This window comes from Polistes fuscatus, unplaced genomic scaffold, assembly GCF_010416935.1.
Source record: "Polistes fuscatus isolate 324 unplaced genomic scaffold, CU_Pfus_HIC Scaffold8, whole genome shotgun sequence".
NCBI lineage: Eukaryota > Metazoa > Arthropoda > Insecta > Hymenoptera > Vespidae > Polistes > Polistes fuscatus.
Genome location: NW_025113162.1, coordinates 2,612,946 through 2,628,857, shown reverse-complemented (window position 1 = coordinate 2,628,857; position 15,912 = coordinate 2,612,946). Strand labels below are relative to the sequence as shown.

Sequence of the window (15,912 nt, the reverse complement as noted above, 5' to 3'; positions counted from 1 at the left end):
ATCGTTTGATATATAATAGAAAAGTGTACAATACTTTTCAATTACCTGAGTTAAACGAGATGACAGGTATACAAAATGGTGGTCGTCGGCTGTGACGTAGCCGCAAAGAAACGAAGCGACATCTGAGGCGACATCTGAGACGACATCATGGCTGCTTCAGAATTTTGCGTTTTTTCCATCTATCATAGAAAAATCGAATAGTTAAAAAAAGGATATAGGAACATAACAATTGTCGAAAATAATACTTTATTATCCAAACAATGAAAATTGAACATAAGTCGATATCCATAGAAATGATGCTGTAAAACAAAAATATATATGATTGCGTAGAAAAATGCATACCAACGTACATGGAATTTTTTTCTACGCAAATACTTTTTATCCTCGACATTATCGTAATCTTTCGATTATATCATTTGGATGTCATTTGCTAGAAGAATCTATTAGTAATAGGAAGATTATTTACGTTAGAAAATACTTTTTATTACCTGAGATTAACGGGACGACGTAGCATCCGTCCGATCTCCAGCACCGACGCCGCGAAAAGAAAGAGGAATGATCAGCAAAGAGCCCTGATTGGCTGATAATTATTGCAGAGATTAGTGACCAATCAGAAATTCCCAATTACCATATAGAAATTTCACGCACACAAGCTTGCCCTGTCACACGTACGTAACTCGCCTTTCTTCATGACCACGCTAGTCAAGCTAGATATGATAATTTATTTATTAAATAAATAAAAAATTTATTCTATTTTACTATTTAAGGTACACGTATCTTGTTAATTTAAAAAATAACGAAAAGAACAAAGACAATATGCACTATAATCCTTATCCACAGAACAGAAAAACACATAATTTATTTATTACAATAATTAAATATCAATTTTATGAATTATTATAATTATCTAATTACTAATCCAATTAATAATTATTGTTATCTAATTATTTTTCTATTAGGTGTATACGTTCCTTGGTAATATTAAAAAAATAACGAGTAAAATAAAGACAATACACTAAAAATTTATCACATGGCAACGTTCTGATTTAAACATTCCTTCAATTTTTGTAATTGTTTAAACTAATATACATTTGTTTTAACGTCCCTGTACAATGATGACTTTGAATAATAAAATTTGTATCCAGAAAAATATCACATTAAATTATTTTATATTCAAAGTATATTAATAAGTAATGTTTAAAACAGAACATATGTGTTTAAACAATGAAATATAAAGAGATTGCATTAGAATATTAAAATAATTGTTAAATAATCGATAGGAATGTCTATTGTTGTCTAAAAGCTAGGAATATATGACGTATGTACCGTCCCTTCGAAATCCACCGTTGAAATGAGACGTTGTCCTCTATGAAAGTACTTTTATTAAATGTTGTTTATAAGACCTTCCAAACGTTACGCATGTGTATAAAGGGTGTCATACATCTAATACATAATCTTTAAGATTGTAACGTTCTTATTTTAGTATTCTTTCAATTTTTATGTAATGATTTAATGCTCCTGCGCAGTGATGAATTCGAGGGTAAAATTAGCTGCGATATAAGAAAAGTGCATTAGTGCAATGAAATAATTGGTAATGTATACATAATGTACATGTATATGTAAATGAAAAATGAAAGTACATTTCACAAATATACAACCAATATATTAAAACAATTAATAACCCCATATACTAATGAAAAATATGAATTATTAAAGTTTACCATTATGATAGAAGAAAGCTGAGGTGTTTGTTCGTTTAAAAACCATAAAAAAATTGCCTATTTTCATTTACAATCTTGTAAATTCTTCTTTTATGAATGTACTTGATACTTAAAACAATAAGATAGCCTAATAGATGTTGTGCTTTCCAAATCTTCAAATACATGTAATCTGAAAATCATCAATTAACAATTTTAATGCACTAATGCACTCTCTATATGTTACAGCAGAATTTTAATACATTTTTCTTATATCGCAGCTAAATTTTACCCTCGAATTCATCACTGCGCAGGAGCATTAAAATCATTACATAAAAATTGAAAGAATACTAAAATAAGAACGTTACAATCTTAAAGATTATGTATTAGATGTATGACACCCTTTATACACATGCGTAACGTTTGGAAGGTCTTATAAACAACATTTAATAAAAGTACTTTCATAGAGGACAACGTCTCATTTCAACGGTGGATTTCGAAGGGGACGGTACATACGTCATATATTCCTAGCTTTTTAGACAACAATAGACATTCCTATCGATTATTAACAATTATTTTAAATTCTAATGCAATCTCTTTATATTTCATATTGTTTAAACACATATGTTCTGTTTTAAACATTACATACTTATTATATACTTTGAATATAAAATTTTTAATGTGATATTTTTCTGGATACAAATTTTATTATTCAAAGTCATCATTGTACAGGGACGTTAAAACAAATGTATATTAGTTTAAACAATTACATAAAAATTGAAGGAATGTTTAAATCAGAACGTTGCCATGTGATAAAGTTTTTAGTGTATATTGTCTTTATTTTACTCGTTATTTTTTTAATATTACCAAGGAACGTATACACCTAATAGAAAAATAAATTAGATAACAATAATTATTAATTGGATTAGTAATTAGATAATTATAATAATTCATAAAATTGATATTTAATTATTGTAATAAATAAATTATGTATGTTTTTCTGTTCTGTGTGATAAGGATTATAGTGCATATTGTCTTTGTTCTTTTCGTTATTTTTAAATATTAACAAGATACGTGTACCTTAAATAGTAAAATAGAATAAATTTTTTATTTATTTAATAAATAAATTATCATATCTAGCTTGACTAGCGTGGTCATGAAGAAAGGCGAGTTACGTACGTGTGACAGGGCAAGCTTGTGTGCGTGAAATTTCTATATGGTAATTGGGAATTTCTGATTGGTCACTAATCTCTGCAATAATTATCAGCCAATCAGGGCTCTTTGCTGATCATTCCTCTTTCTTTTCGCGGCGTCGGTGCTGGAGATCGGACGGATGCTACGTCGTCCCGTTAATCTCAGGTAATTAAAAAGTATTTTCTAACGTAAATAATCTTCCTATATACTAATAGATTCTTCTAGCAAATGACATCCAAATGATATAATCGAAAGATTACGATAATGTCGAGGATAAAAAGTATTTGCGTAGAAAAAAATTCCATGTACGTTGGTATGCATTTTTCTACGCAATCATATATATATTTGTTTTACAGCATCATTTCTATGGATATCGACTTATAATGTTCAATTTTCATTGTTTGGATTAATAAAGTATATATTTCGACAATTGTTATGTTCCTATATCCTTTTTTAACTATTCGATATTTTTCTATGATAGATGGAAAAACGCAAAATTCTGAAGCAGCCATGATGTCGTCTCAGATGTCGCCTCAGATGTCGCTTCGTTTCTTTGCGGCTACGTCACAGCGACGACCACCATTTTGTATACCTGTCATCTCGTTTAACTCAGGTAATTGAAAAGTATTGTACACTTTCTATTATATATCAAACGATAGCTATAAGCAAGATTTTATACGTGAGTGTTTTCAAAACGAAATATTGAAAAGTTCGATAGATATCTGTGAGAATGTAACATCGATATATCTCGACGTGCCGCCAAATCTCACCAATGTTACTTAACAATATTTCTTCTAATTTCCAGCTTTTTTCATGGTATCGATACTTACTACCATCTCTAATGATGCTCTAATTAATTATTTTTCATAATTATGTATTCAAAGATCGTATTTCGTATTAAATTCGATTCCTGTAACATACACACACATACAGGCATATATGCATAAGTATAGGTAGCTCGTACACATACACTCATATATTTGATTTTTTTATGTTATACTAATGTAATCTTTTTTTTCCTTTTTTAGGTACCTAGCATTAGAAGATCCAGCAGGAATACATATATCCAGTCTAACAATTGTGTTTACTCTTTTTTATCTTCATATTCATCGAGGTAAGCGTTATTTTTTTTTAAATACAGAAATGTATACAAAGAGTGAGAACGAAAGTGAGAGAGAGAGAGAGAGAGAGAGAGAGAAAATAAGAAAACAAAATATTCTATCTACGGGCAATAACGAATGTGTACGTATATTCCAGGAATTTCTCGAAGTGAGAACAGAAGAAACGAAGACAGCCGAAAACAAAACGAAGACAGCCGAACGTTCGACATGAAGGACGCGGTTACGTGATCATTCCTGATCAGTCCTTCAACGAGCTAAGATCTAACGAACGTGACGTATTAAACTATTATATATATAACGTTATCGATTTTTATTAACAATTTTTACTGATATTAAATACTTTATATGTAATTTTATACAAGTAGTGAGATAAAGGCAATTAATATTGCTTGAATTTATATTGATTCTTTATGATAAAATATCTTTAAAAGTGTGCAATGCCTTCAGGAATGATTCACAGGATATATTGTTCTATAATCTTTTTAGTATGTTTCAGCTTTTCAGAGTTTTATTTAATTTTATTTTATTCATCGTCATCCTAAGGGTAGGATACCCATCCTGCAGTCATCAATGAAGACTAAAAGTAAGTATATTTCCTATTAAACGTTTTATGATAACTTTAATGGTTTTTTATTATAACGACGATATTAATTGTTCTTTTCTTTTTCTGTTGCAGAACATCATTGCAATCGAGCGCGTAGGCAATGAGGTACTCGTGTGTTGCATCGTAAAAATAAAATATAAAGAATCGGAAAGTAGAATCAGTGTTGTACGCCGTATGTAAAGTTTCGTTTTTCGGGTAAAGAAACTCCGTAAGTTTCTTCTATTCAGTTTAAACGTGTGCTCATCGTCATCCTAAGGGTAGGATACCCATCGTGCATTCATCAATGAAGAATAAACGTAAGTCAATTTTTATTTTAAACACTTTCTCAATAATTATAATAATTTTTTTATTTACAACAATGATATTTATAATTTTGTTTTTATTTCTGTTTCAGATCATCATGGGAATATATCAGTGTTGGAAGTGTTTGTAATTGTGTTTGTGAAGTGTTGCAAGTGTTCGTGCATTGCTATCGTGCGCGAAGCAATATACGGGAGTGTTGTATCGTTAAATATAATTAAAATCACGGATTAGAAGCACGTTCGTTCGTTTTCATTTCAATTTCGTCGCGTTCGCGAACTATTTTTGAAATATATATATTAAATTAACTGCGACCAAGGCAGTAATTGCATTAGAGTTTGTTCGAGTAAAGTTATATTTTTATCTTTAAACAGTCGCACAGACTGTTCGCGTATTAGAATCAGTGCATCAATGAAGATTTTTCTACTTGCATTGACTGTGTGCAAAGCAGTCTTTGAATTATTGTTTAGAATCAGTGATCGGGCGTAAAACAAATTAAAATCAAACGCGAATTAGAATCAGTGTTGTTCGTCGTATAATAAAATTTCGGTTTCGCGATAAGAAACTCATCTATAGTTTCTTATTTTCGTTTATACCGCGTTTTTAGATTCACGCGAGGTGCATCGCCATGGTGCAATTGAATTTCATCCCATTGGAATGCATTGTAAGTATCTATTTTTATTTACATTTTATTCGATTTTATTTTATATAATTTTAGATTATATTGCAGATAACTTATCGTTTTGTTCTATTTTATTTTACAGATATGACGACGGACTTTCTACCTTATCAAAGATGTGGAATGAATTCTTCGATGGATCTTCGATGGATCTTCGATGGATCTTCGATGGATCTTCGATGGATCTTCGATGGATCTTCGATGGATCTTCGATGGATCTTCGGTGGATCTTTGATGGATCTTCGATACTCGCATTCTACAATACTTGCTGCGAAGTAGGAGTGTTTTGGAGCCATCGTAGAACTTCTTATGCCGTGAGTTAAAATTTAAAGTCCCTCCGGTGCTCAATCATGTCGAGGATGAAAGGTCCTAATCGGCACGAGTTACTGGTTGTAATTATTTAAATAAATTAGTGACGAGCACATGAGTAATTCCTTTCTAGGAGTTACTCATGAAAATTGTATATTATATTGTATATTGTATTGTATATTTTATATTAGTTCAGGATAGGTTTTCTTGTCTCACCGGTTAAATTCATTTAATTAATAATGCAATTAATAAATGCACTTTCTTTTTTATTACGTGTTTTGTTCGTGGTTAGTAGTGGTGAAATCGAGCATTTATTTACTCGTTTTTGTCCAGAAAAGCATGTAATAAATGTCTTACATGCATTGCTTCGTACTTAGTTTATCTAATCGCGATTAATTGTAATATATCGAGATACTTCGATATTATAAATAAATGAGCAAGAAGACAAACTCATTCGCGACGGATAGATTCTAGCAGTTAAGTGGTGGCTCAAAGCCCAGTTCTTTTATTAGAACAACCAACTTAATGAAAGGAGTCGTCCGAGGTTGTTTATATTTATTTATTTTCTCTTTTAAAATTCTTAAATATTAAAAAATTAAATTTAACAATTTTGCATAATCAAAAAGTCAAATCCAAATGGCTTGTAGAGTCTTAGCCCGCTTAAATGAAATAAAATGTTTTGATATATGTTATAAAATAAAATGTTTTTATGTGTTCATATATATATATATATATATATATGTTAATCATGTTTTTTAGATCAGGATTTTCAGCTTCTAATATACTAATCTCCCGTTTCTCCCCCCTGTACTTTCTGCGTTCTCATCTATGCGTGTGCCCAGGTGCTACTCGTATGGGTGAGAAACGGTTAGTATAGGTTTAGTTTTAAGTTTTTCCCCTATTGGCGGCTGTCATTGTGCTAGTGATTGCACGATGTACTTTACACCTGTGTGTGCGTATTAGGTAAAGTGTTTTGTACATCGTTTCGCGATATTTTTTAATTAATACATCATTTAATACTGAGAACACTACTTCTACATATCACGTGTGATATGACAAATACGAGTGTTTCTATATTTTTATATTTATATTAAATTTTTCTATTTTTTTTTTTGTAATAAAATCGTTTTGAACAGTAGAGTTACCGCATTTATTTGTGGAAACTATGATATACTCGTATATAACTAGTATGCAATATATACTAGTATATACTTGTATTTTTACATTAGTCATTTTTGCAATAATCACTAGCCTTGACAGACGATTACAGCATTGGTACGTACTCCCATAAGTTTAGAAAACACGCGTTTGAACTAGGGTGTCGGAGGTGCCCCGGGGCATGCTCTCTAGTTTAGGCTTTTGCACCCTGGTGGTATGTGAGAGAATCGTGGAGTGAGTGGGTGGGTATGCATCATATGTTTGCTCTTTTTAAATATGGGTAATTAACAGGCAGGTAGCATACTTAGGTGTGAATGTTTATTTAATTTGTAAGTAGGTAGAGACTGGAGAAGTCACGCGATTGTAATTTCCACTCAGGAGTGGACAATTTCTTCTCCGGATATTATACAAAGTTTCAGCAACCTTTAGATTCATTTATCTTATTTAAATATTTCTTTTATTTTTTCCATATATTGCTGATGCTCTGTACCGCGGGATATAAATCAGTATCGAACGATTTAAAAGTCTTTGCGTTTTCTTAAAAATTAATTTTTTTTCGAAAAAGTGAAGATAGCTGAATACGTTGGATACTTACTTAATATTAAGTATATTAACACTTTGCTGTGTAATAATTCTTACTGAATACTTCATTTGTTATATATGTATAGTAAATACAAAGTAGAGTAAAGATATAAAAGATAAAAGTGGTCGAGTAAAAAAGTAAGACCATATGATGTATGACAAAGTTCCTCTGCTTTTATTTGATATTATTTAATTTTTTAAATGCAAAGTGTTAATAATAGGTTCATCGATTAGATCAAGCATCTGTTGAGGCATTCGAGTAAATGTAACTGTACGATTTGTATTGTAAAATGCGCTTAGAAAAAGCCTCACAGCAGCGTTTAGGGCATGAAGAAAGAAGAGGCATTATGCCGAAGAGGCCCCCACTTAAATGTGGCTGAAGAGGGCAACTACTATTAAGGCTATTGAGTTATTTTCAAAAGTTCAACAGCAAGTTCGAACTTTTCGAAAATAGCTCTTTAGTTATTTTTTATATTTTATTGTATAATTTTGTTGCTCGTCATTAATTTGTAGTTGTAATTGGAGATGATGGACCATTCCATCTCCTTGGGACACCAAATTTGTGTCTCTATCGTCTAAAAGATGCATATGTGTTTAGTTAGAGTCAGAAATATTAAAATTTTTGTATCATTAAATTTTAAAGCTTAAATAACGTTCGGTAAATATTACAGTAATTTCTCTTTTCTTGTTTCGTCTTTAAAATTTTTATTGTGATCGTATTTTATTAAATTTGCAATTTTTCTTTTCTATAAGTATTTCGTAATAATTATTAGATATTATTTTTTTTAGTAACTCGATATTTGTACTTTTCCCTTTTTTTTCTTTTTTTGTATATACTTTATGTAAATATAAAATTACGCGTTTAAATTTAATTTCATTGCAACGGTAAATAAAGATTTGATCAAAATAAATAGAGAATTCAATCTAAAAGTGCATCTGCGAATGGGACGATTTATTTGTCAGGCTATTGTATCACTTGATTGTATGATTAATATAGTTTTCTTCTTGTTACAGGTGATCATCGTTGGATTTAACATCAGACCTTTTCGATTTTCTTCTATTTGATCGCCTTGAATGGTGACCTTTTAAAATATACGTTTAAATGCATTTCTGAAGGCACACACATGTTTATACATTAAAAATTAAATATAATTGTTTCAATTTCTTTTACAATATAACTATATACTATATATATTATCATATACTATCAAAAAATACTGTGTTCTTTGATATTATTGAACCGTCATCGCGTTAAGTACCCACTATCGCTTGCTGGTGGTTTCGATAGTAACAAAAATGAAACTCGGTAGATAAAAAAGGGGGACTCGTAAGCTTTAATTAATTCTTAATTATTTTTTAAGACAGAATTAAAAACTATATTTTTGAAGTCATATAAGTATGTTTATTAAAAATAAGGAACACTTCTTTTAATCTATATGATGGGTATGTTCTGATATAAAAACGAAATAGAACACGTGCGCCTTCTTATTTTTATATCCCATTTGTATACATGGAGTTCGTGTTCCTTGTATAGTCTCCATGGTTGTTACTTTGGAAATCAACTTTAAATATATCCCCTGCAGGTATACCAACTTTACTTTTATTGTTTTCATAGTGTGCTTGCACCTTGAATTTGTGGTTGCGCATGCGTATAACATACAACCTCCTCATGACGTTTCCACATTTGTAATTATTAATAACTAATTAAATAATTAATTAATAAAGTTAGAAGTTATGAATTTTAAATAAACATTTTGTTAGCACCTTAGCGCACTTATTCATTTTTTTCTTCTGTGGCCAACAACGTTGCTTTACTAAGAAATAAAAACAAAATTTAACATTTTCAATTATCAATAACTAATTAAATAATTAATTAAAAGAGTTAGCAATTATGGATTTCGAATTAGCAAATAGCTAGCAATTAAATGCATTAATTAAATGCATTCATTTTTCAGTTCTTGAATTTTTATACCAACTTTTTTAGCTAAAGAATGCACATGATCATCATATTATATTCTTTAATGTTTTTAAGATTACCAATATTTTTTTTAAATCAAATTGCATATTTTCTTTCTATGCATAATTATAGCTGACATCTAAATGAATTCAACATTGTAACACTATAAAACTTTTAACCTAGAAATATAGAGTAAACAAAATGTAGCGTGTAAGGTTTATTTGCTTTATTTGCTTTATTTACTTTATTGTTATTACACTAAATTTTCAAAATGATTTCTTTGAACTTATAGTAACATTAAAACAACAGCAATACAATTGCAACGCCGTACAGAAGATATTAATTATATTCCATAACTAAATACATATAAGCGATCAAAAAGTAAAAAATATATGTTAGCATTAAAGTATGAAATTCATTAATTCTTGAAATAACTAGCTATTACATGAAATAACAAAACTGACTTGTTAAGATAGAAAGAAGGCAGAATTATATACTTCAACTAGATAATATATGAATTCTCAAGAAGTAAATGGTTAAGTTATGAAATTGAAATTTGATTCAAAGTATAAGAAAATTATTCTTCGATTTCATTTCAATATCTGCACAGTTGTATACCGTATTTCTTTCTATTCTTTGAAAACTGATTTACTGTTAATCATGTTGTTTTATCAACTTTAATTAATCCTCTAAGCGTCAAAAACTTTAGGAATCTACATGTAAGCAATACACATTAACATAAATAATTAAACAAATACAATATTATCTAGTATACACAGCAATATAATCTTTAAAATTCATTATTGGTCTTTTTGTAAGTAGTTTCCAATTGAATTTGACAAATTTCTCATCAAATGGAAGTGGGTCTGTAATACGTTCTTGGTCTTCCGCAGGTCCAATTACAAATATTATATTTCCTTCATAATTAGCTATGTAATTACAAAAGGCTTCCCCATTATTAAAATAGCAGAATAAAACTGCATGATCTTTTGGTACCAAAAAGTTATTCCCTTTATTTTCATTAGTAAAAATAATATTTTCAAGAAATAGTGGAGGAGCATATTTACTTCTCCACCATGAAATATCCAGTTCTAAACCAGTAATATTTAAACCTAAAAAATGGAAAAAGAACTTAATATTTATTTAGTTTTTAATAATAAATTTATATCTCTTGAACGACTTCAAAATTCCTGTACTCTATAAGTACTTACCAGAAAAATTTTCCAATAACCATTCAATCAAGCCACAACCGCAACCTATGCTAATTATTCCTAATATTTTATACTCTTTAATTATTTCAGTCATCCAACTTAAATCATCTAAAGTTGGAAGTACCCAAAATAATCTATAGTTTTTTGAGCTATCAATAACAGAAGATAAATTCACAATGTCTTTCCAATTATGGTCATTATGTAATCTAAGAATAACTTCATCAATATTTTCAGCATTCATTTCTCGTATATAAAAGTATAAAATAATATTATAACACAGAATGTATGTAATATAAATGGCTAATTGGTACAAAATCATATGTTCGTTGCACAAAATTGTTAAGACACAAATGGATTATGTTAGATGAAAGAGTTATAATTATATACCTTTATAGACAGAACGGGTTATGCAATTCATATCTATTAATATAGACTTATATAAATATTCTGTACAAATTTAGGCACATATATATATATATATGTGATAGTCGAACATTCATCGTTTCTTTGAAATTTATTTTCATTTATCTTACTTATAAAATATTATATAAATATGTTTGAAACAATCATAAAATATATACTGCACAAAGTAAGGCACATACAGTCATCAAAAATTTAAATAAGAAAAAAAGTCAAATACATGTTTTTAATTAAGATCAATGGGTTGTAATGCAAAATGAATATCATCTGCTGATGCATTTAATAAAAGTTTTTGATGTATATCCATCCGTGCATTGTCACGTATTATCAATCTACTAGCTTCCAATCTTCCACATATAGCAAATACTTCTGTTATATTAGGTATCCGAATACCTATAAAAATAATACAAATAAACTTTTTGTTGTGTTGTTACTAATTTTAATTTAACATACAAACCTTCAAAGGAGCATATGGAACAGAGTTGTTGATATACATCTTTAAAACAAGCTTCTTCGATACTAGTTCGTGTTACTAGTGCAGATATAGCTTGCAAAAACATTTGCTCCATTTTTGAACAATGTTTTATAGCTTGAACTTTAGAGCTTTCAATCATTTCTGATAGAGCTTCATTTACATCTTGCATAGTAACTTTTTCTCTTTTGTACAATTCTGCGATCTCAGTAGCACGTCGACATATATCTAAAGCTCTACGAGCATCTCCAGATACAGCAGATACTTTTCTATTATATAAAAAATTGTATTTATGAAATATGATGGATAAATGTATAAAAAATAACTAATTAACTTTAAATTCTAAAAGATTTGAATAACAATATTTACTACTTACCGTGCAACTAATTGTATAGCTTCGCTTCTAAATGCATCTGAATCCTTAAGTCTTGTTAATACTATTTCTTGTAATTGTTTATGATTGTATGGTTGAAATGTTAATCGCGTAAGACCTAATCGTGAGGTAACACGACCCATTAATACTCTTTCTGGCAAATCCATAGTATTAGCTATAGTAATAACAACTAATTGTGCATTTGCTTTAGTAGGCCAATCTAATAAATTATAAACTACATCTTGTCGTTTTGTGCACAAAAGATCAAGCTATATTTATAAACAAAACAGAAAAAGGAATTGTCTAAATAAATCAAACAATCAAATAAAAAAAAATAACAATACATATTTCCATGCATTAATAAAGCAAACTCTAAAAACATTATAGAATAAAAATTAAAAAATAATTATAAATAAATTAATTTATGTGGATAACTTACCTCATCTACAAGTAACAAAGTCATTAGCCTTTTAGAATTTTTACTAGTAAATTGCTTTTCAAGTTCATGATATGCTTTTTCCCATGTACAAGTGTTACCATTCAACTGTTTCCAAATTTGCACATAAGCTTGTCTCGGTTCTGTCAACTTCATACCATTAATTTCAAAAAAGTCAAAATCATCCAGTTTTCCTTTTGCCACTGATCTTTTTAAACAACGTATTACTTCATTTACAGTAGCAGTTTTACCTGTTCCAGGAACTCCGCTTATGTAAATACATCTATATATAAACAAATATTAGAAATAGTTGATATGTATAGAAAAATAAATCTTTCATTCTATTAATATAATAATCTATTATCAACATACCCTCCACATTTATCCATTAATTTTCCTTCCAAAAATGTGAAGATATTATTAAATTCCTCTTCTCTGCAAGGTAACGATTTTGGTATAACGCTCACATGTAATTTAGATCTACTTTGTTGTAAAGGTGTTAACGGCTTTGTTAATAATGAAGTTCTTTTTTCCATGGATGGTGTCAAATTACTTAATTTAAATGAAACAGATGATTTTGGTGTCCTTATGTTTTTTTTCAAATCTTTGGATTCTTTCTGTTCCTGCCTATTATTTTTCTTTTTTGGTGTTAAAATATTATTTGACATCATCATAATACCATCACATAAATCATTTATTTCTTCTTCTTCATTATCTCTACTTTTTTTATCTTCTAATACTTTATTCCTAACAGTCTGTCTGTATTTTTTAGTCAATAATGGAGTTTTATCAGTATTATTTAAATCTCCGTCCATTATATCTGTTATAAATTTTGTACGAGCAATACGTTTAGTTGCTTTCTTAGGTGTGTCTGTAATATTTTGAAACTGATTATCATCCACAGTTTTTATATTTTCTTCTGTATCATTTGATACTTTTGATAATTGTTTTTGTTCTATTATATGTCCTTTAAAATCACTATCTTCATGCTTATTATGCTCCGAAAATGAATCATCGTAAGTAAGGTCTTCGTTGTAATTAATAGTTCTTCTTGTTCTTAATCTTAAAGAATTAAAACTAGGAACTATATTACATTCATAATCACTGAATCTTTTAGGTCGACTGCGAAGTCTTTCCATTCTACGCGGTGATTCCACCGGATCATTGTTTTCCTTTATATTTTTAGTAATCTTCTTATTACTAAAAAAAATTTTAATTTGAATGCTATACAAAATGTAAATAGAGTTAACAATAAACAAACCAATATACAATCATATTTATATTCTTACCTTCCGTTATCAATTTTATAATTGCTTTGCTCGGTAGAACGTCTCAATTTAATTTTTAACGAAGTCATGGATTTTTCAGTGGAGCTACTCTTTGATATAGATTTGTTCGAGTCAAATAATTCTTTGGAGTTAAAATAATTTATATTTTTGTTTTTATTAGGTTTTACCAAATGTTTATCGATTGGAATTTTGTGTAGTTTGATTATAGGAATTTTACTTTTTGTATCAGACATCAATAAATGATATATTTCATTGTCGGAACACTTATTCAATTTTGCATTCATTCTGAAATCTCTTTAATAATCTCCCTAACAATCTCAGATTGTCCGTCTTCTTTATAAGAGAGTTTATATCTTACAGGAGGGCCTAGAAAAAATGCCTTAAAATTAAAACAACTACTTTATGCGAACTTAGTGTTATAATATATTAATTATTACCAGTATATTTAATTTCAGGGGAGAAACATTCATCGGAGGATTGAGAACTTTCTTCGCTAATGTCGTTTCTTGTTCTTTTTAATGTTACAATCTTCTGTATTTCTTCTTTATCTTTTATTTGAACTGCGGATGTAGTACTCTTTGATTTTGTATCTAAAAAAATATAACATTATTATCACTGCTTTAAAAACAAATATTATGATTTCTCATTAAATATATTATCAGAACAATTAGAATAATTAAGAGATTGTTTGCCTTCTAAACTAATTTCTTCCATAGTACATATCTAAATTTTTTGATCTTTCTATTCTATATATATATACAACTTAAGATTATTATAAAAATTTTAATTTAATTTGAGTAATTAAATATAAATAAATATATAAACGATATCTCTAATATGTGTATAATATATTTATTTATAAATTATTAAATATAACATAATATCACTCCACGATGGAAAAATCAATCTAAACAAACGTAACCTCTTTTTCTTATAGCGTTTATGTCTGCCTCTCTAAATATTATACTACTGAATATAGAACCTGCTATCTTCTTACCGCCATAATAAGTGCGAAAACTTATATATATATATATATATAAGCAACTCAAACAATTTATTTATTTACAAATTTTTAAAATAAAATCATAATTTTCTACACTACGTATATATTGTAAGCGATTAATTTATTTTATTTTGTATATACCATAAATCTTATATATATATTTATTATTACAATATATAATATAAAAAAGAATATTATTTTATATAATTATATTTATTTATGATATTTATTTACTTATATAAAATATATATAAATTTTAATTCTTGTTTAACAAAACCAAAAATTCTGCATATATTAAATACATATAAATAAGAAAAGTAGAAAAATAATACATATGTATTTATTCAAATTTCCTACTAGGGTGTACAAAACTTCCAACCCCCATACAATACTGTTCACCGTTAAAAATGTTTCTTATCGTAGTGTAAATAAACCCTTAAAAATATATTATCTATAACAATAATTCTCAACTGACTACATACCGCGGACCAATCAATTTAAAAATATTTTTATTATGAATCAAATGAAGTTGAACTAAAATAATAGAAAATAGAGTGATTGTATTTATAATAAAATATAATTATTATAGTGTTTAACAAATTTACAAAAGTAAATTAACTAATAAAATATAGAATTAATAATGAACAAAATCTAAGTAAAAACAAAGAATAATATTTTAATAACTTTTCTTAGTTTATTTTCTCTATAAACTCTATGAATAAAACAATTAAAATACAAAATTAAGTTTTTGAACTAAATTAAAAATAAATTTAATAAAGTTAATCATGATTTAAAAGATTGCAAAAACATATATAACACATATAATTAAATTTATAAGCTTTTGGCGGGCCACTAAGATTGTTTTGCAGACTACTAGTTAAGAAACACTGATTTATAGCATAAACTTAAATCTATATAAAAATAGTTTTTATCGTTATATTTATTATTTATTTTTGTAGAATTAATTATATTTTAAAAAATTTAATTATTTCTAAATAATTAAAAATAAAAAGTTTTCATCGATAAAAGTTTTGTGTATCACATTTGACACTAGTAGTACGTATGTGTACGTTATGATTTAAATTTTATATAATGTAGAATTGTAGT

At 28.0% G+C, this 15,912-nt stretch overlaps 2 protein-coding genes across 4 annotated transcripts; both read right to left on the bottom strand.

Annotated features, from left to right (window-relative positions):
• Window positions 1–10,236: 10,236 nt before the first annotated feature.
• On the bottom strand, window positions 10,237–11,300 carry LOC122524849. Its single transcript, XM_043647328.1, has 2 exons — window positions 10,813–11,300; window positions 10,237–10,713 (listed from the first exon to the last, which is right to left on the bottom strand). The coding sequence occupies exons 1-2, from the start codon at window positions 11,129–11,131 to the stop codon at window positions 10,364–10,366; spliced, it is 669 nt and encodes a 222-aa protein (XP_043503263.1). The 5' UTR covers window positions 11,132–11,300; the 3' UTR covers window positions 10,237–10,363.
• Window positions 11,301–11,368: 68 nt separating this feature from the next.
• On the bottom strand, window positions 11,369–15,273 carry LOC122524847 (origin recognition complex subunit 1). 3 transcript variants are annotated; one of them, XM_043647327.1, is made up of 8 exons: window positions 15,138–15,273; window positions 14,240–14,392; window positions 13,803–14,168; window positions 12,886–13,713; window positions 12,517–12,796; window positions 12,081–12,346; window positions 11,690–11,973; window positions 11,369–11,625 (listed from the first exon to the last, which is right to left on the bottom strand). In XM_043647327.1, the coding sequence occupies exons 3-8, from the start codon at window positions 14,084–14,086 to the stop codon at window positions 11,459–11,461; spliced, it is 2,109 nt and encodes a 702-aa protein (XP_043503262.1). In that variant the 5' UTR covers window positions 14,087–14,168; window positions 14,240–14,392; window positions 15,138–15,273; the 3' UTR covers window positions 11,369–11,458. The 3 variants fall into 3 exon arrangements, with proteins under 3 accessions (XP_043503262.1, XP_043503261.1, XP_043503260.1); XM_043647326.1 differs by lacking the exon at window positions 15,138–15,273 and adding an exon at window positions 14,800–14,921; XM_043647325.1 differs by lacking the exon at window positions 15,138–15,273 and adding an exon at window positions 14,725–14,787.
• Window positions 15,274–15,912: the final 639 nt, after the last annotated feature.

Bases quoted from the DNA above. Each gene is read 5' to 3' on its own strand.
- LOC122524847 (XM_043647327.1), bottom strand. From the start codon at position 14,086: ATGAATGCAAAATTGAATAAGTGTTCCGACAATGAAATATATCATTTA. The intron at 13,714-13,802 runs GTAAGAATATAA...AATTTTTTTTAG, and splicing joins TATAAAATTGATAACGGAAG to TAATAAGAAGATTACTAAAA. The intron at 11,974-12,080 runs GTAAGTAGTAAA...TTTATATAATAG, and splicing joins GCTATACAATTAGTTGCACG to AAAAGTATCTGCTGTATCTG.
- LOC122524849 (XM_043647328.1), bottom strand. From the start codon at position 11,131: ATGATTTTGTACCAATTAGCCATTTATATTACATACATTCTGTGTTAT. The intron at 10,714-10,812 runs GTAAGTACTTAT...TCCATTTTTTAG, and splicing joins GTTATTGGAAAATTTTTCTG to GTTTAAATATTACTGGTTTA.